This window comes from Micropterus salmoides, unplaced genomic scaffold (genome assembly GCF_014851395.1).
Source record: "Micropterus salmoides isolate LMB-PRFRI ecotype aquatic unplaced genomic scaffold, ASM1485139v1 Ms_hic_scaffold_14, whole genome shotgun sequence".
NCBI lineage: Eukaryota > Metazoa > Chordata > Actinopteri > Centrarchiformes > Centrarchidae > Micropterus > Micropterus salmoides.
The window spans coordinates 11,000,768-11,026,974 of NW_024040485.1; the positions used below are offsets into that span (position 1 = coordinate 11,000,768).

The 26,207-nt window shown below is 40.9% G+C and overlaps 2 protein-coding genes across 5 annotated transcripts; one reads left to right on the forward strand and one right to left on the reverse strand.

Annotated features, from left to right (window-relative positions):
• Positions 1-87: 87 nt before the first annotated feature.
• On the reverse strand, positions 88-14,578 carry sppl2 (signal peptide peptidase-like 2). 4 transcript variants are annotated; one of them, XM_038717612.1, is made up of 15 exons: positions 14,433-14,578; positions 12,641-12,757; positions 11,893-12,075; positions 11,704-11,793; positions 11,290-11,429; positions 10,190-10,332; positions 6,852-6,948; positions 5,958-6,074; positions 5,137-5,218; positions 4,892-4,966; positions 4,474-4,536; positions 4,232-4,331; positions 3,569-3,646; positions 2,862-3,022; positions 88-2,129 (listed from the first exon to the last, which is right to left on the reverse strand). In XM_038717612.1, exons 1-15 carry the CDS (start codon positions 14,478-14,480, stop codon positions 1,947-1,949), a joined length of 1,677 nt encoding a protein of 558 aa, XP_038573540.1. In that variant the 5' UTR covers positions 14,481-14,578; the 3' UTR covers positions 88-1,946. The 4 variants fall into 4 exon arrangements, 3 of the variants coding, with proteins under 3 accessions (XP_038573540.1, XP_038573543.1, XP_038573542.1); XR_005444258.1 differs by having other exon boundaries at positions 1,996-2,129; positions 2,737-3,022; XM_038717614.1 differs by lacking the exon at positions 88-2,129 and adding an exon at positions 3,166-3,233 and having other exon boundaries at positions 2,868-3,022.
• Positions 14,579-19,099: 4,521 nt separating this feature from the next.
• On the forward strand, positions 19,100-25,952 carry dapk3 (death-associated protein kinase 3). Its single transcript, XM_038717616.1, has 9 exons — positions 19,100-19,195; positions 20,044-20,150; positions 21,574-21,934; positions 22,352-22,481; positions 22,668-22,716; positions 22,805-22,831; positions 22,956-23,108; positions 23,216-23,261; positions 23,889-25,952. The coding sequence occupies exons 2-9, from the start codon at positions 20,053-20,055 to the stop codon at positions 24,423-24,425; spliced, it is 1,401 nt and encodes a 466-aa protein (XP_038573544.1). The 5' UTR covers positions 19,100-19,195; positions 20,044-20,052; the 3' UTR covers positions 24,426-25,952.
• The last annotated feature ends 255 nt before the right edge of the window (positions 25,953-26,207 follow it).

The window sequence follows — 26,207 nt, forward strand, 5'->3', positions numbered from 1 at the left end:
GACTTTATTTTTATTTTTTAAAGCCATTCAAACAAACCAAAACCTTTTTTAATTTCTGTGTGCAGCAAAAACAAAACACACCAAATATCAGATACAAGGTTTCTTTATTACATGTATTCCCCAACAGAGGTATTAAAAACCACTTGGTGACAACAAACTATAATGGTGAATGAATAATTTCGGGTCCTGGAACCAAATTTTTATTTATTTTTTTACCTTTTGAACTCCATTTCTACACAAACTCTGAACTTGTTCTTAATAGGCATCATAAATGAATGAGAATCAGAAATTTATGTTTACTGCTGAACAGGGTGATGTGACTGCTGGGCACTGATGTTTTAAGAGGACAACCTCGGGTCAGAAATGGACTTGTAAAACAAAAGCAGAATGAATATTGGATATATGGACACCTTAGTGGCCGTTTCTTTTAAACTCTTAAGAGTATACATAAACATATACAAAAAGAAACCAACGACTCCTGTCAGCCCACAAATTCAAAAATATTGTGCAAATGCTTCATACAAACTAATCTATGAATATTGATAACGTAACCAGTCACTGAATCCTCAGCTCACACATTAAACTGCAGCACATCATTTAGAGTACAGTACTCTTGTTTTTCATAAAGCAACTTTTACACGTGACACATTCGGCTGTAACCTCCCAACACTGACACATTTAAGGCCATAACCAATTCTTAAGACAATATGAGGAACTACTGGGGGAACACATCTGTGGCAGCCAACGTTTTAACTGTCGCACCACCAATAATGTATGTCAAGTCTGCACTACATAGACTATACACTGGTTTAATTTATTTTTTCATATGTAAAGGGTAAAATCTAAATAATAGCATACAAAAAAAAATACTAAAAAGTAAAATGAGAAAACATGCCTCAGTAAAAAAGCTCAAATTAAAAAAAATCTAATAGTTTTGGCTCAGTCAACAACCACGATGGCGCCACATTATAAAGGGTGTGAAACTCTTCACTGCTGCACTTTATATTCTGACTGGTAGTTTATAATCTAATGTAGGGGGAAATAAAGACTGCTTCTTATATAGTGTTTTGCTTTTGGGAATAAGGGTCTCCTTCATATGCTTCAAATGAAGTGTCTGAAACCTGCCTTCTCCTGCACCTTCGCGACACTGGACTAGTTAGACAAATTTTTTCATTTTCACGCCTGCTTGGGATGCCTTCAAGGAGAGCTTGTCCAGAAGCGTTTTCTCCATTTGTGCGCTTCACTGCATCTCAGTCCTCTCTGTGATTTACAGGCTTTTTACTCCGACTTCGATTGCATTCAAGTAATGGGCCGTTAACTCCCTCCTGGCATTTCGTACTCAGGATTGTACATTGTGCCATTTGATAAAGTGTTACAGTTTCTTAGAGCCCAAGCTGACAGCCCAAAATATACTGAGTTTGTTTTCACATATGACAGCTTCAAATCCTCCTGGAACCTACAAATCTCTGGCCATTTTTGATTTTAAGAAATGCTACAGATTAGAAAGAAATATCATACATATACAGCTCCCCTGTGAACGGCTCACTCATCGCACTGATTCCATTAAAATTAATTGATTTTGCCGCAAATTAAACACTGGTGTGACTGGGCCTTTAAGAGCTTCAGCTCCGTGTGTTTTTGTTTTTTAGTGTTGAACAACTTGTATACAGCTTCCAGATTTGTATTTTCATTCCCTTTAGAGGTCGTACAGACTGTATTTTGGGGCAGCTGTACAGGTTTTATACTTGGTGTGTTAGTTTAAATGCTTCGACCTCATGTGTCCTGGTTTCCGGCTGAGCTGGCCATTCAGAAAACACCAATCTTCGCACCAAATGCAAATTAACTTCCGTACTTTGTGTCCATTGACCGAGACACAATGTAGGAATAAAAAAAAAAAATACTCAACAAATAAAAGTGAATTGTTAATTGCTGTAGTAGACGTCCTTTCAGTCAGATTTGTTTTCCCCTTCATCTTTCTCAGCTGGGGGTGTTTCCTGTAGCGGTTGCCGTGGTGAGTCTCCGCTCTGATTGGGGGCTTCTGTGGTTTGTGACTCTGGTTTAGTCAAGGGCCCCTCAATCTGCGGTGCTGCGGTTTGTGTACAGTTGATCGGTGTGAGCACTATGGCAGGCTGCAGGGGACAAAAACAAATTCTATATAAGATGGCTGAATTGTGTCGAGCGGAGAACCAAATGTACTCATAATAACAGAAGACAGAATAGCCGTAGATAAGACAAACAAAACCAAAGAATATACAGGCATTCCTCTGTCCACAGGTAGATTTGAGGCTAAATGAATGGGTTGTTTTTCATCACTTTACCCGATTAAAGCAGTCTTTATTCTTAATGTTGTCAGAGGTATTCCTGTACACAGAGATAAAGTCCCATATGTGCATAAAGAAAGGGGAAGCGTATCAAAAAAAACAATAGCTTCATTAGTTGTTTACCACTAGTCTTTTACAGATGTGTGTATGCAGGAAAAAATGAAAACAAACACCTCCTCTTAAGGGAAGTACGACAAACGAAAAAGGAACCTTAAGATCAGGATGTTTTAATGGTAGTGTGAAGTAGCGAGCCCAGATAGAATACCTGCAGTGACATTCACAGACAGCTGAGCCCTCAGCAGCAGACTAGAGCACACCCAGAGTAAAATAAAGGGCAAGGAGCAGCGATGGGAGGGGACAGTGAAACAGAAAGAGGCAGTTGGAACGGATGGAATTATTTAAAGGGGTTACTCAACTTAAAATTCTACTTTACTCTGCATGTTATTTAACTAGATGTTTTTGTCTTTTCTTTTGTTGCTTTTTTTTTGTAAGTCTTGTTCTTCGGCGGTAGGTAGGCAGTCATATCAAACTGGTATTCACCACAAATCCACTTCCAGTCCAGAACTGGGGCAACTCCTTTCGCCAAAGTGCTACAGTGAGGCTGGTGAGCAGAGTGCAAGGCACCAGGTAGAGCAAGGCTGGCTGACCCATCTGCATCAAGGCCAGCGCCACAAAGGTGATCAGCAGGCCGATGCCATAAGCTGACAGGAGAGTGAGAGAGAGACGGCACACACGAGGTCAACATTTTCAAAGCCAATAGTTTTTAACAGGGATTTTAACATTGCATGCGCTGCTCAGTGATTTTAATCCCATCCGAGCAATAATTACAGCTGCAGTTACCTACAGTGTTTCTGCTAACCAGCTGGTCCTGAGCGACGTCCTTGTATGTTAGTGTGCAGGGGAGGGGGGTTTCTGCAGGAATTAATTAATTAACTAATTTATACTTCTTTTTTTTAGTGTGAAATTTAACTTTAGTGTGAAAATGGAGGAAGTCAAATGTTTTTGGTAATCTGATACAAACATGTTAACACCAACAAATACTTATTTGGGAATCAATACTTGTAGACATCAGGAGAGCGAGACCCTGTAAATGCTCATTAATGTTAATTAATAACATCTGCTACATTTAATAATGTAAGTCTATTACAGACCACATCCTGTATTATTTTATTCCGCAACTCTCTCATGAGACTACAGCAACATCTGACTAATTACAACCTTCATAAGGCCCCCGCCCATGTACGTACCGATTGTACAGGCCACAAAGTAGATCCTGGAGGATTGTGTTAAAATGTCAAACCTGTGACAGTACGCCACCAGCAGACCTGCCAGAAAAAAAAAAGAGGCAATCAGAACAATCAGCAAGAGAAACTACCGTATTCAGCCATCTTTCATCGTACCCAGGCGTAGGACACAACCTTAATTATTTGAGTTACTGCAGTGATTCCCTGCTCTTTACTTTACACTTTCTCTGTGAGATCTAAGTCTTGTAATGTGCAGTTAGCATTAAAAGCATTAGCCATAAAAAGTGTGGGTGTTGAGCAGTTCTGTGTTAACCTAGCTGCCAACCACAGGAATGGTTTCTGCCCCAAGGACAGACTAAATAGGTGACTGTGGTTTTTGCAGAACCAAGAACAAGATCACATCACTCCTGTTTCAGCCTCTATACACTGGCTCCCAGTATGTTTTAGAATAGATTATAAAATGTTACTAATTACTTTAAAGGCTCTTCACGGCCTCTCTTCTTTCTGTTATTGTTTTCTTTTTAAACCTGATTGTTTGTGACTTGTGTTTTGCTGCCTATGTGAAGCACTTTGTAACATGGATTTTGAAAAGTGCTCTATAAATAAATATGACAATGAGCTTTAAGCAGTTTGTGTTCCTTGTGGTTTGATGACACCGTTAATTACCTGGTACTAAGATATCTCCAAAACCCAGGAGGGAGAAGGGCCGGTCACAAAGAGCCAAGGGAGAGGAGTTTAACCGCGGCACTTTGAGCACCATGGGAAGCTGGAGGAAACACAAACATTAGTGTTTATATCAAACACCTCTGAGCTGAGAGGCATTATGAGTTGGAGGTGCAAGAGTTTCTACAACTAGACTAAACCTCACCCCATCCAAAGGGAGTTGAGGAATTTGAAAGCAAACTCACCTTCTCATGTGTGGAGGAATCAGAGGGACCAGCCGCTACCTCCACCATTATACTTTGCCGACTCTGTGGAGAAATGGCCATGGTTATCTGGTATTAAGTTACAAGATGCGGACACGGTGGGTATTTATAAGCACGGACCAGGTAAAGCAACAGTGAACACACCAGTGCAGATGTCATTCGGTACCACATTGGTTTCAATAGGCTATGTCATTTAACAAGCCTCCTCCACATGCAGCGCACCTGCTACAAGTAGTGAGTAAACACTAACACAAGGTGGAGAACAAAGTAGAAATACTAGAAATATAGCAGAAATATACCCTGCTGCCCACCCACCTCGTCGTCGACCCCACCACAGTTAAGTCATTCTGTAGGAAACACTGACATTTGAATAGCGTGATAACATGATGTCTACACTTACCTTTGTAAAGAATGGTGTAATAAATACAAAGAAAACATCATAGACAAAAAGAACAGACAGCAGCAAGGTGCAAGCCTGCAGAACAGAGACAGAAAAATAAAAATCAGGTGAGTTTACAACTAAGACAGTACATAAGACAAACATTTATTATTATTATTGTTCAGTGAAACACAATTAAAACCTTAAAAAGACATTTTCCACATTGTTGTGTGATGCGTCTCATGTTTTTGAGTGTGCCAACCCACCTTAAATGTGGGGAGTCGGACTGTTTTGAGCATGTAGAGACAGAAGGCGATCCCCAGGGCGTCCTGTAACACCCACGCCCACCTGGAGGATACATAACAAGACTGCGAGTCAGCCCACACCACCATCATGTAATGTACCTCCAACATGTTACCACACACAGAAAAATTCCAACATTACGTCATCTGACACAAAGCGAGGAATCAACATCCACAATGGAGTACATGTGCTATTTAACCAATATTGTTGGGTGTAGGCTGCAACTAATGATTCTTTTCAGTGTCGTTTAATTGATTAGTTGTAAAATGTCAGAAAATGGTCCTCCAATGTCATGTTTTGTCCTCTACTAGTGATATTTAGTTTACTGTCAGAGGAGTAAAGAAAACAGAAAATATTCACATTTAAGAAGCTGGAATCAAAGAATTTAGACATGTATTCCCTCCTTAAAATCTTCCTTGAATTGATTATCACAACAAATCAATTTATTTGATTAATTGTAACAGTTCTAGTGCAGGCAAACACTGAAATCAACTAAAAATACCCTTATCTACAAATGCAAATACCGTCTTTTTTAATATAAATCAAATTAATTTTAGTGCATATGCAGCCTAAATTACAACACTGTTGTAATGCTTTGTGTATTTCAAGATTTCTTCCAGGATGGACTAACTCACACAGGTGGCAGAATTTCCTGAAAATAAACCTTGTTTAACTGGTATTTTGGCTTTATGAAACTCTCGGAAGGCACCACAGTAACATATTTCCCATCATGCATGTTGTCGTAGCCTGTGTGTGCACTTGACACTCTTCTCTTTGCACTTACTGGTCTTCATTGCGAAACACCATCCAGGTGATGCTGACACCGATGCAGAGGGCTGACAGCAGCAACATGCGGATCTGCGGCCGTTTGTGCAAGTATGGCAAGTTGTTCTCTGGGACCCTGTGGTCAAAAGATGGTCCACAAATCAATAAATATAATCATAATAAAGACATCTCATATCAACAGTATACAGCTTTTTTTTTTTTTTTTCCAGAATAACCATTCACAATAATTACATGCCTAAAAGTATACTTTGGTGCCCTAGCTCTATCTTTGACCAAATAAGTTTCAGGTATATATAAATTCTAACTGTAAGTTACGCAAATAATTGACTATACTACTGCAGAGATTACACTTTGGCTTTAATTTGAATGTGAGGCACTCACTTACCTCCCTGGGCATTAGGCCGAGTCCGTCTTTCAGTGAAAGCACACACGCTCAGAAATCCTATGTTTAGAAACACCAGCAGCCGTGGTGCTGCTTCACATGTTTTTACTTTTGGACAGTTATATGTAGGGCAGGCCAGAGTCGGGTAAACCTTGTTTGAAGTCTCCAAGTTAGGAGTCCTCTTCTGGTTGTATTCATTTATCTGATTTAAGAAGCAACCTTTGGCCTCTTTTCCTTTGTAGATTGCCTCCTTTTTTCCCCCTCATCCTCATCCAATCCATGCAATTTGATTACTAACCTATTCACTTATTACTAAATTTATTCTACCAAATCCCTCTGGTTTTATGTTGCTTCACTTTCCCCTAGAGTGCTGGGTCATAACATAAATGGAGGTGCTGGGAACTGAACCCAAGACCTCTTGAACAAGTACAATTGCAAACAAAGCTTAAAGACCTATTAGACTTCTCAGCGGCGAGCATTATGAAACCACATTGACGTGAACAGTCTCACCTGCACTTGCAGAAAGGAAGTCTCCTGACAAAAGGCCACAGACAGCTGTGGAGGCCGACTGAGGAGGCCACACAGAAGATGGCTATGACCCAAATGGCTAAACAGTGAGGAAACAGTGGAGGCAGGCAGGAGATTAGTACATGATTGCCGTATGATATCCACTCATATTCTTTTGAGGAAATGCATTCTTTTTGCTTCTTAACAAAGTCAGTCCTTAAATATTTGAATAGTCAGTTTCACCCATGTGTGTCCGGTATTTCGTGCGCTGGCTGAATGTACATCAGCTGATCAAAGATGCTAAACAGTCTATCAGCAATCAGTCTTTTAATCTATTTATCAGGGAACTGTTATCTGAGCCATTAAGCTCTTTCACAGCGCGGCCACTCACAAGGAGATAATGCTGGACACTGAGCAGCCCCTGCTAGAGGAAATGAGGATAAAGTGTAGCTGCCTGAGGAATTTTGAGTTTACAGTCCAGCTAAATGGAAGAGTTATTAGTTCACTTTGTAATCCAAGATTTGCTCTGATAGTCTGGGCCTTTAACCAGCAACCTTCTGATTCTAAATCCTGCTTCTCTGCAGCTGAAGGGACGGTAGAGCAGAAGCTATAATAACAGAATTAGCAGTGCCACTGACTCAAGGAAATTATTTTCCACTTTTAAAGCGCTACTAAATCCTCCCTGCACCGCCACCACCCACAAACTTGTCTGCTGATACCTTTGCTGCCTTCTTCACAGGCAAAAAAAATTCTCGGAAACATTCAAACTCAGCCATTGTATCAGTCCTACTACATCTTTCCCTCTGCCCTCCCAGGTCAGTGGTTGTTCACTCTCCTCGTTTACTCCTCTCACAGAGCAAAGTATCAGAACTCTTGACCCGTAGCCGTCTAACTACATGCCCACTGGACCCGATTCCTATGATTCTCCTCCAAGCCATATCTCCTAACGCGGTCCCGACAATCACTCATGTAATAAATACTTCTCTGGCTTCAGGAACCTTCCCGACCACTTTCAAAAGGGCTCGGGTTACACCCTTGCTCAAAAAGCCCTCACTTGACCCAACTCAAGTTGAGAACTATTGACCAGTGTCTCTTCTACCATTTTTATCCAAAACTATTGAACGGGCAGTATTCAAACAGGTCTCAGAATTCCTCTCACGGAATGACCTCCTAGATCCATATCCTGGTTTTAAGAGTGCCCACTCTACTGAAACGGCTCTTCTGTCTGTAACGGAAGCCCTAAGGTCAGCTAAAGCTGCAGCCCAATCCTCGGTTCTTATCCTGCTTGACCTATCAGCTGCCTCTGACACAGTCAACCACAGGATCCTGCTATCCGCTCTCTCAGCAATGGGCATCTCGAGTAAAGCACTCCTGTGGTTCGAATCCTACCTCTCAGGGTGTTCCTACAATGTTTTGTGGCAAGGACAATTATCCTCCTCCCACTGCCTCTCCACAGGGGTGCCCCAAGGCTCAGTGCTAGGGCCCCTTCTCTTTTCAATTTACACCACCTCACTGGGGCCGATCATTCGCTCGCACGGCTTCTCTTACCACTGCTACGCAGACGATACGCAACTCTACCTATCCTTCCCGCCAGGCGATCCCACCGTCTCAGCACGGATCACAGACTGTCTCTCGGATATTTCTGCATGGATAAAGGCTTGCCACCTTCAACTAAACCTCTCTAAGACTGAACTCTTGGTCATTCCAGCCAAGCAATCTATCCACCATAACATCAAACTACAAATTGACTCCTCAACCATCACTCCAACCAGGGTGGTGAGAAACTTCGGTGTCATGATGGATGACCAGCTGTCCTTTTCAGACCATGTTGCTACTGTCTCTCGGTCATGCCGCTTTGCTCTATACAACATAAGGAAAATCAGGCCCTACCTCACTCAGTACGCCACCCAGCTTCTGGTACAGGCCATGGTTATCTCTCGCCTCGACTATTGCAATGCCCTCCTAGCAGGTCTTCCAGCTTGTGCAGTGAAACCTTTACAAATGGTTCAGAACGCAGCAGCGCGTCTGTTTTTTGATCAGCCCAAAAGGACTCATGTCACTCCATTACTCAGTGACCTCCATTGGCTCCCCGTGGCCTCCAGAATCAAATTCAAGTCACTAATGCTTACATACAGAGTGACTACTTGGTCTGCACCCATCTACCTAAACTCCATAATACAAACTCACGTTCCTTCTCGGCCGCTACGCTCCTCCAGCGAACGCCACCTGGATCTGCCATCCCTTCACACAAAGCAATCCCAGTCCCGGCTATTCTCATCTGTGACACCACAATGATGGAACGAGCTACCACACGCCATCAGAGCAGGGGCATCCCTCTCTAACTTCAAGAAGCTCTTGAAAACTCATCTCTTCTGAGAACACTTCCTCTTATAACACCTCTAACTCCTAACCTCTAACATGCACGTCCTGTGTTCTTCTTCTTCTATCCCCTACAATGATCTTGTATTGATTGCACCTTTTTGTTAACTCTTACTTCCTTCCCTAGGTATTTACCCCATTGATGTAATATGTACTATGAGCTCTTACTAGTACTTATTGCTGCTCTTACTAGTATGTATTGTCAGTTGTAGATCTGTATTTGATGCTCTGTTGATGCTTGTATGTTGTTCCTCAAATGTAAGTCGCTTTGGATAAAAGCGTCTGCCAAATGAGTAAATGTAATGTAAATGAAGACCATATTAGACATACTGTGGAGCCTTACATCTACGTCGACTATGATTTAAACTGGGCATTGTAGTTACAAACTAAAGCACACTTCTGCAACAGCATTACTTCTTCCTTTAAATATGTTTTAGTATCAAGGGACGACTTATAAGAAGAATTTGACAATGTTTCCAAAATAGCATCTATATTTATCCAGTTCAGACATTAGAAAAGACAAAAGACAGCCTAGTAAGTGGTGCGCTTATGTAATCAGGTGTGGAAAGGTCTTGTGCGGATGTCTCAGTCAAGGTAAATAAGGAAGCCTGCGTGATGTGGTTGAAAGCTCAGAAAAGGCTAGCAAGTGAACCTTGAGTTGAGATTATTTGTCACACAAGGAAAACATTGTCGGCCATCTTCTTCACATCACTGTATCCAAAGTAAATGCCTTACTGAGCCATGCCAGACCACAATGAGTGAGGGGAAAATTACAGACTGGCTTTGAGAGGCAAACCATCCCCCACACAGCAAATTAATATGTTGGTCACATAAAACTGGATCTGACCACAGAGCTTTTTCTTTTTTAAACAAAACGTGAACAAGTATCTTTTGATCAAGACCGGCGTATTGAGTGTTATATTATGTGCTCAGATCAAGATGTGTGAGTGTATTTGTCGTACCCAGCTGGTCATAGAAAAAGTAGAGTAGCACCAGCATACTGCAGCACATGACCACGAACACATAGATCATGATGGGCGTGATGTCTACCGTCTCCTCATCCAGCTTCTCCGCGCCGTCGTCCCGTTTGTGCTTCATGTAGCGTCTGCAGGAGGAGACACGAAATTCAGAGAGTCGTGCTGACCTGAGGCGACTTGTTTGGGGCTCAGAAAGACTAGTGATCAGAATCTGAGCACGCTTGTGCCAGATTTTTAAGCAACACAGTCAGCAGTTAGCCAGCCTCTTGGGTTTTGTCTTTTATTTGTTTTATTAAACAGTATTCACTGATGGTTGGTGACTTTCCAAAGCAGACAGATGATCATCCTACCATCCACAGTCAATATTTACCATAATGCAGCTGGCTTGCTGGCCTCACTTCCACTTCCCGAGTTCAAAACACACTCCTATTCCAAAATGTTTTTAGCCTGTGGTGCTGTGCGTCAGAGACCCCATCCGACTATGCCCTCAGTTGCCCTGGCAACTCCGTCAGGAAGGACGGACTCGGGTTGGCTCAAGTCGGTGAGTCACTCACACGGCCTCAAATAAACAACAGTGCCCTTTAGTGGAGTCCAATGCAGACTGCTTGGTTGGAAATGAAGAGACGAATACACTCTCCTCTAAGAGACAAGACGGAGCAATCGTACACTTGTAGGGCTTTGCCAAGAAAACGGTGACTAATTTCTCCCAGAGATGACTTCCCCGATAAATTAACTAGGATTTAAATTCAGCAGCCGGGACTAAAAGCGTGGTATGCACAGGCAGGGGTAAACTTTGTGTCCTGTAATAATGTGATGAAGTGGAAAGTACAAAGTCAGGTAAACTGTACACTACAACCTGCATTGTCGTTGGCAATCAATTACTATGTTAGTCCCTTAAAAGACGTAAATTAATTGACATCCTCTATTCTGATAAATAAAAGCTTTAATGAATTTACCCTCCAGTATATCACTGCTTGTAGTTGTTTCTGTGTATGACACTTGCCAACTACGCCTTTAAAATAATGGAGAGATCACCCACATTAAATGTCAGTTTCCAACTCTTTTCCTTCATTGTGTCCACTTACTTCTTGCTGTCTCTGCTGCCGGCCCAGCAACCTCCAATAGCCACCGTTCCTACTGCCATCAAAAAGATGATCACCATGTTGTAGTCCAACACCGGCTCATTGGGTGCGTACATGGCAACCAGTCTTCCTTTACCAAAGGTCTGCAGGAGTTAGAAACTGCATTAAGTTAGGTCAAAGCCAAAAATGTTGTTAAATCAGTACATACTGTATGAAACTCCCTAGTAGATTCCCATCAACCATTCATTATTTTACATATAGCAAGAACCATTGTTTTCCCGCTTGTCAACTAACCCAAAGTGAAATATTTACATCATGTTCAAGCTAACTGACTTTGCTGACTGATCAGGAAGAGAAACACTGACACAGTGGGTTTGTTTGTCTACTGTTTATAATGGCTGGTGGCTGTCCTCTCACCTTACTGATGTCCAGCATATCAGAGTAGCTGAGCAGCGCTACAGGAATGTCAATCTCCTCATATTGAGTCTTGTTTCCTGCTGGAGGTGTCTGTAATTTAAAAAGAATAAATAAATAAACATTTAATCTTGATGCACAATGACTATAAGCAACCGCCTTAAGATGGTTATAGTTATAAAGCAGGGTTACCAGTCTGTCCTTGCTGACAATAAGTAGGCCCTTGGCGCCATTAAGCTGGGCCAGCCGAACCTTTTCATAAAAAGTGCAGTTGCCTCTCATCACCATGGGAATGCGATTTGGGAAGCCTCCCTCCGGGACATCAGAGGGCAAGCACAAGACCGATGTCGTCAGGTCGTAGATCTGAAGACGCGACTTTAAAACAAAAGGTATGCAATGTTAACCAGAGCTGGATCCTTTCATGGTTCAACACTTAACATTAATATAAAAAATAAAATAAAAATCTTGCAAATGACACACATTTTTTTGTGCGGCTGGATATAACTGAGAAAAAATGCTTCTTGAATCAATGAAAAAGAGCTGGATCATGTCTGTTGCAGCAAAGATGCAGTCTGGTCTTTGATAAGGGCTGTATGAATTTTAAAAACTTGTGTACTAAATACTTGAGTTTTTATTTATTTTATAATACCTGCAAACTGTAATACGAGCGAATTACAGGAACTCATTTCACGCCAACATTCACTGCTAGTTCAGAAACAAGCGAGTCCTAACAGGCACTAAGAGTGGAGATCAGATTTCAGCACCGTGTGTGAGACTTCCTAAAATAGAATTTATTGATCAACTACAAAGAAGTGCATACTGTAGTTTATCTCCACTGTTGTTTGTCACACATGTGAAGCAGTTTGTGAGAAATTATTTTCAAAGAGTCAATATTATTATTGCTTACAAAAGACTTGATCACATCTTTCTCGTGACTTACTGCCTTATTGAGGTCCTGAGGTAGACGTGCCCACTGTGAGTTGAAGAATATGCAGTAATCCTTTCCTTTGCTCTTGCCCTTGTCACTGAAATGGGCCATGCCGTACTCTCCCACCACCTGTCAACATGTCAACAATGTCTGTATCACTCCACATGTCCATGAGATGTACGCAACTTTAATTTTTGGATCATAGACTTGACAACATTATGACCAGCCACACATGAATGTTCTGTAACAAGTTCAAAGTATTGCTGAAAATGTTGTGTGCATTTTGGACATATGGGGCTGATGACAACACTGATATTTGGGATTAAAGAAATTCTGTTAGAGTAAATGGGTTGAAGGGCAAGTTTTTTTAATGGCATTTTTGATTTCTTTATATTTATTTATGATAACAAAACACACCAATCTAATGGGAGAACAAGACATAAAAACGTATTTCCAACATGGCCCTGATATACAAACATCATGTAACATAAAATAAAATACTAGAATGTTAAAAAACTCAATTACATCAGTGCAAACTTGATTCATTCAATTTCAAAATCATGACCTGTCACCTTCCTCCCTGAATAACCTCTGACTTGACACCTATGGTTCCTCTAGTTTTTGTCAACTTAATATTTAATGTATTTTTTAATCAAGGCAAGTTAAAGCCGTGTTAACTCCAGACCACTGATATGTCAACACAAATATTCAAGAACATGCCTGTTGATGTTATTGTACACATGATGCATGTCTGTTGTTGTTGAGCTGCACAGGCAGCAGTTCCACACATGAGTTTGAGCATGCTTAGCATGGATCCCTTAAATTGATTTAGCAAATGTGTCTTAACAAATGTAAGCACTGAAGGCATAATTTTAAACTTAAAAAATAAATGTATAATTCTTAACACACACTGCAATCCCAGGAGAAGACATTTGTAAACAATGGAGCATGCTGATGGACAAACTAATGATGATATTTTAAATTAAAAGAAACATTTCCCCGCACCATAGTCCCATTTTATGTACACTAAAAATGTGTTTTAGTTTGAGGTGCTGTTGAACTGTAACATTTAGTTCACCCTAACTGACAGAAATTAGGTTAAAAAAAAAAAAAACTACAACCTCGAATGTTACCATAATACTGAATCAACACGACAAAAAAACAGTTTCAAGTTTAATGAGGAAGGAATTTTTGCAGGGTTGTTATTAGTTTTGCCAGGTGTACATAATAAACTGACAAGGTAATGACCGGTGGCCTCGACTACTGTATTTGGGATCCTAAAGAATTAAAGTGCTTAAAGTTGAACTTGATTTAGAAAACCTTCTGTATCTGTAAAACCAGAGTCTGTGTCACCCGTTACACATAGAAGAGAAGAAAAACTACCGGCAGGTCAGCGTACGGTTTCAATATTTTAGGCAGCGACATTATAACGATAAATATCCTCAAGTCCCAAATTCCCGATGCGTTATCACGTATGTGTAGCTGTAGCGTATGTAGCTGTATGTGTGACTTGTTAGCTAATAACGTTACTTCCCAATCCACAGTTTGTCATAAACGATGTGTTGGTTTCAACGATGTGGTGAATCAGCAGTAATCAAGCTACGTTCATGTTTCATCAAAAAGGTGAGTGGTGTGTGGGTTCGTTGGGTTCCCAGGGCCCACGGTGATCTCCGCAAGCTAACAGTCATAGCATCCCAGCTAATATAATCCCAAAACACGGTCTGTTTTTGTCAGCCACGTGCCGCTAAGCGAAGCAAATGCACAAAGAAACAGTTTTCGAAGAAACACACTCGGTCTCTCTCACCTTCTGGATGAGAAAAGCGGTCCAAATCAGCGTTTCGGGGACCCTCATGATGCCTAGCTTGTTGTTGTTTCCCCCATCAACCAACCGCTCGGCTCGAGTCCCTCACACGAGCCCCCACCAGCTGTTTAGGGACGCCACGCCCACTTTTTGCTGTGCTGGATCTTTTATTGGCTGCCACCGTCACGAGCGCGCGAATACGTCCCTGATTGGTTAAAGTCAAAGTCTGTCAAAAAAAGGTCAAAACTTAAAAAAAGTCATGATATTAATCAGTGGAAACTCTATGGTGGAAATGTTGAGACAGAAGTGAGCTAATCTAAATAAATCTATGTGTACTAAACATTTTTAGTCTAGTTTACCTGGGGCCTGGCAGTTTAGACTGAAGCAACACAGACATGGTTGAGCTTTTAAAGATGGAGGACCGTTCATGGTGTAAAACACAAGTTACAGTAGTAGTAGGAAATAAGCGCGGTGCCATGGCATTTAAATTTAATAGACTTGATCAAAATTGATTCAATATGTCTGAAATGATCAATATAAATCATACAAGTAAGTAGCAGTATCAACACAAACATGAAATTAAAAATTAACGATACAATTTAGGCTCATATTTGAAACAGACATTGTTGGCATAAATATGAGTCATCATATTTGATATTTTTCTTTAAATGTTTCTTTATTGTCTTGTGGTCATTTTTTATCTGTTTTTTACTGAGGATTTTGGGAATTCTTCAGTCACCACATTTGTGGACCTGAACCACGTGACTTGGACTCTTGAATGCTGGTACATTGTGCCTATGCTTTTCATCCCTAAACCTGTATTTTCACTGTAATTATAGTTTATGGTACACTGGTATTCCTCTAGTAAAACTGCTAATCTGCAAATATTTTGCTTTTTGAAACACCAACTTTGTAAGCAGTTTATGAATTGTTCTATACACTGGAGGCAGTGGCGGACTCAGGCTGCTGGAGGGAGAAGGGCGAAAAGAGAAAAAAAGGGCCCCAGCTGTGTACAGTGGGGCAGCAAGGTGCAGAATGTCGTGATGCATTAATGGTGAAACCTTTATAGATTAAAATTATTTTATTATATGACTCAGATTTAAAGTTGCAGTCGGCAACTATTGAATATACAATGCAAAACTTTCTGCGTTGCTCTCTGCTGCTTGTATTACTTCGCCAAGCCCCAATCACCAAACCTATAAGGCAGGCTGAATGAAGTGGAAGGAGGCAGAAGTGTGGACCCATAATGCAGACAGTGGCAAGGCGGATGCAGTTCAAATAGGTTTATTAAGATAAACAATCGCTATCGCTATCTGTTGGACTTGCCCCTAGCAAGATTGCCCAGCAACATTGCTCAAAAAGTTGCCCCGTGTATCATCAGCTTCAGTTTCTGTTGCTAAGGCAAGGATTATACTTTCCACGTCCGCGAGTACGGGAGGGTCCACTAGGGTCTGTGTGACGAAAAAATCGTCATTAGAGGGGGTACGCATTGGGTACGCGTGCCTCCCATTTTTTGTGACTGACTAGCGCTACCAGGGCAACAACCGATCTACTGCGCATGTGTGGAACGTGTCCGCCAAGCTGACTGTTGAAGGTAGTATAAACAGAAGTAGTCCGTGTCCGCTCCCGAGTATAATCAAGGCTTAAGTCCGACAAACTTTCAGACCCGTCAGACTTTTATCACGCTGCTGCCACAGTCCATTACTGCACTACCTGGAGAAATGTCAAATTTTTCCTTTCAACCTCTCTGGGTAGTGACTGTAACTATTACAAGTGCCCCAGTAACAATGTTTGACCATAGCTTGTAAAAATACAACAACAAAGCTAGAAGCCAACGGATTTCAGTTAGAGCAAGACCTGCGATGTGATTGGCCAGCTGCGCATTTGGGGCATGGCTTAGCGAAGGCTCAATTAAACACAGGTGAGACCGAGACACATGAGCAATCAAGGCAAACAGGGAACAAAGCTAGACAAAAACACCATCCATCCATCCATCATCAACCGCTTATCCTGTGTACAGGGTCGCGGGGGGCTGGAGCCAATCCCAGCTGGCATCGGGCGAAAGGCGGGGTACACCCTGGACAGGTCGCCAATCCATCGCAGACAAAAACACCAATGATTACAAAATAAAACAGGAAGTAAAGCTAATGACAATAGTACGAGTACTCCAAAATACAGCAGAAAACATCAAACAGGAGCATAACAACAGAACACTTCTGGTGTCTAAAGTTTAGATGACTACAAATTTAAACTTACATAGATTTTATCTCTAGGTTATTGATTAACAATTAACACTAACAAACTATGCTAATATAGTTGTGGCTAGCTGGCATACAAGCAGCTTGTTTGAAAGTGAACATATTTCACCAAATGTAAATGTAAAACTACATTAAAAAAGGGTGTCTTAAAAAGAAATAGATTTGTTCTAGTATAAACAAATCATCAATTAACATAGACCAACATTCTTTCTATAAAATAATGTGTGTTTTAAATAGGGGGTGCGCAGGTGTGCACAAGCAGTGTGTTAGAGACTGCTCCTGGGTCTGATTGATAGTTTTGACTCGGGAGCTGTCATTCTTGCAAATGGCATTAGGAGCAGTGGGAGGATCCAGAGGAACCGGATTTTCACAGAAACCCAACCTTTTGTTACCATCCTATGCTCACTAAATTCTTCTCACATGTTACAAAATGTTGTCATGTTATATGAACATGTGGTCACTAAGTAACTTAATGGACTTCTTGCTGAATTTGTATTGTGTTGTATTTGTAAATATTATTTAAAATGCCATTAAGGAAAATGGTCAAGCAAAGAAATTCGAAGTACTACAGCTAGCTGTTTGGCAGAATACTTGTTTGAGAATTGAACTGGCAATGGATATCGTTAAATGATTATAAATATTCGAACTATCCAGTTTTTCATCGAAGTTTTGGGTTGGATACTGAATGCTCTTGTGATTTCTATAGCGTGTGTTTTAATTATGCCTGTGACATTTCGTTTGTACATTCATACATTCAATAGCTGTTCTACATCCTAGCAACCATAAACTCACTTATAAGTCAAACTAGAAAAAAAGTAGGTGAACATTTATACAATTTATTTATTTAATTTTAACTGGGTTTTATTGGCATGGAAAACATATGTTTACCTTGTCAAAGCAAGTGTGAAATAAAAGCGTACATTATTATTATTATTATTATTATTATTATATAATTAATTAGTTCTTTTTGAGTACTGTCACCTCGGTTACCCAGTGTTATCTGAATGGCCTCAGTCCCTCATTAATCTTTGCATGCTTGATCTTGTTATTCATTGACGTACTGCAGCGGGTTGATTCACTCTACATGATGTCATTCCATATGTCCTCCCGTCTGCCGGATATTTATCTGCATCAAGCGACACAGCACCGGAAGTTAAGCGAACCCTGCCTTCAAAATAATAGCATTGCACAAGAAGAAATCCAGTGAACGTCTTTATACCAGAAGATAACAGTACTTTTATCTGCATGGTGGCACCTCATACATGACTGCCACTTAGTGGTCAGAGTGATGGGTTTATTGTAATAAATAAGGGAAGAGACAGGCAGATTATAGGAAGCACTGGATGAAGGAGTACTTGTAGTGTCTATGAAGACATGTTGTTTCAATCTGACTTTTACATTGAAATATCAAATACACTTGCAACATAATCATGTAAATACAACAGTTTACCTAACACTTTTCAGGTCCCTATCCAGGATTTTGAAGTCATGACCCCAAATATCCAGATGTAGTGCAACCCCAACCACCTGAAACATTTGAGTGACAACCATGTTCCTAACATTCAGTATTTCCATTTAACCCTTAAAATACCTTTTCTGTAAATATTATCTTGCCACATGAAGGTCTAAATGCTGTTTCAAAGAATTCTCCACAATGCCATAATTATGGTGAAGAAATAAATCCCTTACATTAGGTTATCCCTAAAAGTAAAACCCACTAAAATTTAGGATTTACTTAAAACTTGGATAGTTTAAAGTTTTCACATGTCATTAAAATAAACCTAAATTCCCAGAAATAACATTCTTGGTGTCCACAATTCCACTATGGTAGTTGGTGTTTTGCAACATCACACACACTTTTAGTATGTAGTTAACTGAAAGGCTGTTTAAGCATACAAGGAATCCATTTCAGTGTTCAATGAGAATTATTAGAAGTAGTCCACCACTGCAGGAGTTAATAGTACCAGTGCTTCAGGTCTACACCCAAAATGTGTATCTCTATATTGTACTATACTATAATAACTTAAGATGCTCCTTTATTGATCTTGATATAGGTGAGGGAAATTCAAATTGGCACGGCAGCACAGGGAAATTCAGTGCAAAGAAAACAAAAACACAATCGGTTAGAATCAGTAATCAGCAAAATACAATAAAAGTAGAATCAGTGATCCTCAGGATCAAATATATAACATATGTACACATTATGCCCAATCAAAAAAGAGTCCATTGATATCTATTGATATCAGGGCAGCAGAATTATCACAAGAAAAGCGCAAATGCAGCAACAAATGATTTTTACTAGTTGTGGGAGCACACCCACAAAAATACAACTCCAGTGGCTTACCTTGACTGTTCATGCAACCACGCCGGTGCTCACGCCTTTATTTTGACACAGAAGACCGGAAGTTGTGTGCTTCTCCGTGGCTAGCTTGACCCTGTTGTTCAGTCTGGGAATTCACACACACAACTACTTCGGAGGGGAATGCAGCGCTCTTAGCCAACCATACTGTAAGTATACGTTACAGCAACGGATTCACAGTTTTTCGGTTAAACATATATGTTTCTGACAGTATTCCAGTGTTATTAATTGTATGTTTTCCTTACTGAAGTAACACTTGTCACAAACAGCGAAAGCCGGTGTTTATACCGTACGTTAACGTCAGCTAGTAAACCGGCTAACGTTAAGCTAGCTGTCTTCCGTCGCTGCGATTCCCTTATTTTTGTATTCTGGTCGTCTTGAAGAAGTTAATAAGTTGTACCTATGACACGAGTTTCCTTTTGTATTTGTGTCAATAAACCTGATCTTTATGCCGCTTTTCTCTAATGATATTCCACGGAGAGGAAGTGTCTCTGCTGCCTGCTTTTCAAAGCGTTTTTAACAACAGCAGAGTCGTTAATCAGCATCGTTTACAGCTACTCACCAGTGTGAGGTATGAGCTACAATCAGAAATAGTTTCAGTTAAACTTTTTATGTATAGTCCAGTCACATTAAACAAGGTTCAAATGAGACAAAAACACGGTTGTTTGGCTAAATCCCAGTCCCTTTAATTGAGTGAGAGATAGCTGGACCAGGGCAGGAGATGATGTAAGTAAGACTGGTATGCAGAGGTCTGACATCAGCCAGAAAACTGGAGCTGTGCTGACTCGGGCCAAATAAGGAGGGAAGAAACGCAGGTACTCAAGAGGTGAACTGCCATGTTAGAGGAAAATGGGAATTATGGCCTTTAGTTATGACTTTTCTCATAGTTTAGATCTGCCAACAGGCCATTGTTTTGGTCACTGTATTGTCTGTCATGTCATTTCACATTTCACTCCCAGTATTAACGGGTTTAATATCTTTTTCTTTTTCACTGTAGTGACTCTCAATGCATTGCTCCCAGTACAATCCCAGTCCACACACCATGGCTGGCTTCAGGCAAGAGGATGTTGAGTTGTATTATGAGATGGGAGAGGAGCTGGGCAGGTATTTATTGTCTTTTCTTCTCTGGCAAAACTCACCTAAAAGCATCTGTCCGATACCTCTACTGTCATCAGTTTGAGAAAAGACTCTGGTCACACTTGACTCTAACATTTGTCTTGGGTGTCCCAGTCACTGTACAGCTTTAAATACAAGTGTGAATGCTCCCAAAACACATTTATGATGCTTTAGGATTTATTAATTTATGCATTGTTTCAAGGCCTTCAGAGGTTTGCATGTCCATATATGTAGTGTTGTGTCTTTAGTTGATAGTATGTGCACAGCATGACAGTTAGTTTTTTTTTTTTGAAACAACTCAAACAACTTTTTAAAAGTAAGGTACCATATAGCTGCAGCAGAGGGTGTATATGGCTGAGCACGAATGTTAGTATAATAATACTTTTTCACAAATAAAAGATGCATTTTGATGCCATGTATGAGCTGCAAACCATCCAAAACATTAGATCTAATGATGGCCAAAATATTTAGTATGTCTCAGCAATATATCAAATATGCTTTTTACGCTGTGCTTGACAGTTTGCAAGCGAGTCATCCAGTATTAGCAGATTAATCAAACTTTCTACCTCAGCTATCTTTCTTCTGCAGTAATGCAGCAAAAGTGTGACATCACTGCCTCTCAATGTGCCTCTCCACCTCTGCTGTGGCTTAGAGTCTCTAAAGGAGACTGAATTGTTTTATCCTCACCTGCACGTTGTCTTATTGTTCTCATCAGTAATTTTATTTATTAATTCCCGTTTAAACCCGATACTATAAAACAAAATTATATATTTCCATTATCTCTCTATACAGTAGAAAAGGCCGGCACATGTACTGTTTCAATCATGTATCAATTGTTAAGCTTTTCTATTTGCTACTTAGACCATTTTATTTCCAACTATTTTATTAATCTGTTACTGAGTCTAGTGTTTCCCCCAAGTGGTCCCTGAGATAAATCTGAGGAGTCACAAGATCACTTCAAAAATCTCCTGTTTACCCAGTCATTTATTCTGACAAATTGAGTCCTTAATGTTTCCTAAAACAAATGAAAAACTCTGCCTGTGCATCAATAATCCTTCTCCTTGTTTCTTGAAATACTGAATACTTTCACCTCTCCAGGCTTCTTAAAATCCCTCAGATGAACAATCTGAGAAAGAAAGAAAAAATGTTTTGCTTGAACGCCTACGTCATAGTAGAAGGTGCTTCATTTTAAGGGGGCACAAGCCAAACAACTTGGGAAGCACTGACTTAACCTATAAAATGTTAAAAATAATGATCACTTCCCATCACAAGTTATCATTGCCCAAAGTGATGTCTTGATATAGCTTCTGTAGTCTGACCTGCAGCCAAGAATTCAATCATCATAATAACATGCAGCTGGGACTATATTATACTTATTTTTTAACATCCCTTTGCTCTCTCCTCCCTGCAGCGGACAGTTTGCCATTGTTCGTAAGTGTAAGGAGAAGAGCTCTGGTGTGGAGTACGCAGCCAAGTTCATCAAGAAGAGGCGGCTGTCGTCCAGCCGGCGGGGGGTGAGCCGCGAAGAGATCGAGCGTGAGGTCAACATCCTGCGGGAGATCCAGCACAGCAACATCATCACCCTGCACGACATCTTCGAAAACAAGACGGACGTGATCCTGATCCTGGAGCTGGTGTCCGGAGGGGAGCTCTTTGACTTCCTGGCCGAGAAGGAATCGCTGACGGAGGAGGAAGCCACCCAGTTTCTCAAGCAGATCCTGGACGGCGTTCAGTATCTGCACTCCAAACGCATCGCTCACTTCGACCTCAAGGTCAGCAGTCTGTGTGGGTTAAGGAGGCTTGTTTGCGAGGCTCTGGGGTCCACAGTTGTAGTTGACGTGTTAGTTAGGTCTGTTATGGTGTTCTTTTAGGATCTAGCACGTCTGTGTGTGTGGAAAGGTTTTTCCATCTGGAAGAGAGGCTGTAGACACACAAGGTTGTTGAGCTACCTGCTGATTTTGGCTGAATAGTACACATACAAGGACTCTTTTGTTGCTCTCAATGTACAGACAAAGAAATAGGAAAAACAGATAAAAACAGCGACAAAAAGCTTCACAAGATAAATATTAAACTACTATGTACAGTTTTGTATATGTATAGCTTTTTTCTTTCTTAGCTCTCTGTTTACATGGGTACTGTATCAAAACCTGATTCTCTCATGTTCAGCTTTAATGTTTTGTATCTTTCAGCCCGAGAATATCATGCTGCTGGACAAGAACGTCCCCAATCCCCGGATCAAGCTGATTGACTTTGGGATTGCTCATCAGATTAAAGAGGGAAATGAGTTCAAGAACATTTTTGGAACGCCAGAGTTTGTTGGTGAGACTGTGTTTCTTCCCCCCCATCAGTAAAAAATGTTCCACTTACAAAAACCCTAAATCGTTTTTTTTGTGCTAGTGTGTGCCCACGCTGGCAAGGCAGTTAAACCATGTACGTGGATGATAGTGCGTTGCAGATCTCCACATCTGGTGTGAATTAAAGCGTTCATTCCTCTGTGCTTTACAGCGCCTGAAATAGTCAACTATGAGCCGCTCGGACTGGAGGCAGACATGTGGTAAGATGTCAACATGTGTTTATTCTCCTCTGTATGCTGATCCGTGTGGCAGTTTCCTTTCATGTTTGGTTCTGTCCTTTCTCTGCAGGAGCATCGGCGTGATCACGTACATTCTGTGAGTAATGTTTCACACCACGGCAGTGGTGGCAACTGGCAGTTGAATGTTTGTCGCAACGTAAACCACTTCGCTCGTCATCCGTGTGTTTTTTAAAGCAAAGCCTTAATATGCATCCCCGTAGGTTGAGCGGTGCCTCACCATTTCTGGGCGAGACCAAGCAGGAGACCCTGACAAACATCTCAGCTGTCAACTATGACTTTGATGAGGAGTATTTCAGCAACACCAGTGAGCTGGCTAAGGACTTCATACGCCGCCTGCTGGTCAAGGATCCCAAGTAGGATTTTATACCAAACCCAAAGAAGAGACTTCTCTGTTGTGTAGACATATATAGAAAGTCTCTGTGCTGTCATTTTCTCACTGGTGGATCATTTTCTTTTGCAGGAAGAGAATGACAATTGATGACAGTCTTGAGCACCCCTGGATTAAGGTGAGTGTTGTTGTTTTGTCTTCGCATTTATATTATTTGGTGATGTAGCGTAACATCACAATCACAGTCACTTTCAGGTGAGGCGCTCGGCTGCTGAGCTGTCTATTTATGTTAGGAAACTTGTTCAAGACACATTTAAGCCCCTGAAAGTGCTGAGAAATGAATCTTGTGTTTAACACTGTCCTTACTTTGGGAGGCATTGGACATTTTGTTTTGAAAAGTGCTATTTAAATACATTTTACTTACACACATTATTTATGTTTTTTCTTACATTAACGAATAGAGGCAGACCAATATTTAGACAGTTATTAGCTTATTGTAGATGTATCAGTGTACTTGTATGTTTGCTGATAAGAAACAATGCATGCCAGAGATATATTTGAGGTAATTTAGGAACAGTCTCTCCATTACATAGTTTTTCTACCAGAAAGAATGAATTTTTTATTTTTTTTTAAGAAATCCTTAATCTATGTTATGTGTTTATGTAGCGGCTGATCATTATCAGACCTTTTGAAGCTCTCAAATATCAGTGTTGTTATTGCCCTCAAAAGTCCAATATCGTTATGTTATTGGGATGTTTTAAAATGACCATGCTTATTTCAGACCTTTATGTTTTTCTCTCTCCAGGTGATTAAGAGGCGAAATGTCCGCCAGGAGGACAGAGACCACAAGCCTGAGCGCCGGCGCCTGAAGACCACTCGTTTGAAGGAGTACACCATCAAGTCCCACTCCAGCATGCCACCCAACAACACTTACATCAACTTCGAGCGCTTCTCCCAGGTCCTGGAGGAGATTACGGCAGCAGAGGAAGGCCTGAGGGAGCTGGAGCGCAATCAGCGCTCGTGCCGGGAGGACGTGGCGGCGCTGCTGTCCATCTATGAGGAGAAGGAGGGTTGGTACAAGGAGGAGAACCACAGCATCTCCAGCGACCTGACCCACATCCGCCAAGAGCTGCAGCGCACTCAAGCCCAGCGCAAGAAGTGCCAGGAGGACACCCGGGCCACCATGCAGGCCGCCAACATCCTCAAGCGCAAGTTTGGGCGCCTGGAAAACCGCTACGACGTCCTGGCTGAGCAGGTGGCCTCTGAGGTCCGCTGGGTGGAGGAGCTGGTCAAGTCTATATCTGTAGAGAAGGACGGCCTCGGCTCTGGCAGCATGCCCTGAGCCAGGGTGACGCCCAGCAATGACACTTTGATTCTCAAGTATTGTCCTGCCCGTCTCCTCTGCATGTGTCCTGCACTGTGGAGCTTGAGTGGGTCAGTTGTCATCGTAAGCTGCTGCTGCTGCCCATTGGGGAAAAATGTTCCACCCTTTTTAGGTCACGCTTGAGAGAACCAGCAAGAAGCAGAGAGGCAATATGTTGAACCCATTTCCCCATGAAAAGGCTCATTCCTGTGTTTTTATACATTTATTTATGATTTTAGAGATTTTATGTACTGTCATTGCCTGCCATGCATCACGGTTTACACAATTATTTGATAACTATTTGGTTTTTTTTTGTTGCAGCCGTCAGTATTGCAGATGGAAAATACATTCATTAATTTTGTTTAGAAACTAATGTACATCTGGATTTTCTAGTGCTGTAAAAGCCTCTTGCCTCAGGTTGTTGGCCAGTTATGTGAGAAAGCTTATAGTGTCAGGTTTGCACAGACTTCAGGGGTATTTATTTATCCACTTACATTTCGGATTCGATTGGAGCCAACATTAGTGTGATTAGTGTCGATTATCTAGGATGCAGCATAGAAAAAAATTTAAGATTTATTTTACGGGTCTGTGATTTCTTGAATGTTTCCCGGGGAGAACCGGTAGCTTGTTTCTTATTACAGATCTATTTTACCTGTAATAACAGACAGAGAGTTCTGAGACTGTAATTTTAGTTAGTTTAATTAGTTGTGTCGAGTTCATTATTGACCTTGAGGAATTTCCATGAATGAAATGGCTCCATTTAAATCTAAGTAAATATTTAATTCGTCACTCGTTCATTATTAGAAACTTTACTCCTCATATATGCAGAATTGTATTTTTATTTTTTTTATAGACATTTTGCATGTTAAGCTCACCTGCTGTCCTCGGATTGAAAGTCTCAAGGTTGCGCTAGCATAGCATTTGGAATAGTTTGGAAGCGTACCAACCGATCACTCTCTCCCATAATTAGTATCACATTACATGGTTCTTTCCAGGAAACCATGTAGGAAATTAATCTGAACAGACCCATAAAATAAAGCGTTACCAGAAGAATGATGTATAAATTCATCTTTGCAGTGCCTGTAAACTGATCAACCTTATTGCCTCTGCGAGCACTCATCTGTCAGCGAGTTAATGACATTTCTATCACAGTGATATTGCTCTATGTCTTAAACACAACTTTTGCACAGTAGCCTTGTAAACCAAATAGTGTGCATGGAAACTTTCTCTATAAACTGTAACTCTTAGTGTTTCTGTTTTCATCCTGACCGTTCCTGCACACTTGAAAACATTCCATTGATGCGTTTCACATCCAGGCAACACATTCCCCATGTATAGCATAGAAAGTGTATGATATAGTCAGTAGTATTTTTCACTAGAGAAATGTACTCATTTGCACTTCAATGCTTATAGCAATGTTCCAAATATATATTTTAATCTGTCTCTTCCATGTAAGAAAGAGCTGCAAACTTGTTTCAAATAAACAAAGTTATCACTGTTAACAAATATGTGTTGTTGTTGATGTGGGAACAAATCTCCTGTGAATCTCAGTCTGTCTCACTGTGTGATAATAACATTCAGTCGTCTGATTGTAGCGCACTGTCCTGATGCAAACCCTTACAGTACTTGATTATACAGATACCTAAACACAGACTATACAGATGCATGTTCTTACTGCCGGATTGTGCGCACTACTTTACACTTTCTCCTTACCTTTATGAATATTCTGTTTGCCATGCATGCCCCCCCCCAGTGGTGGAA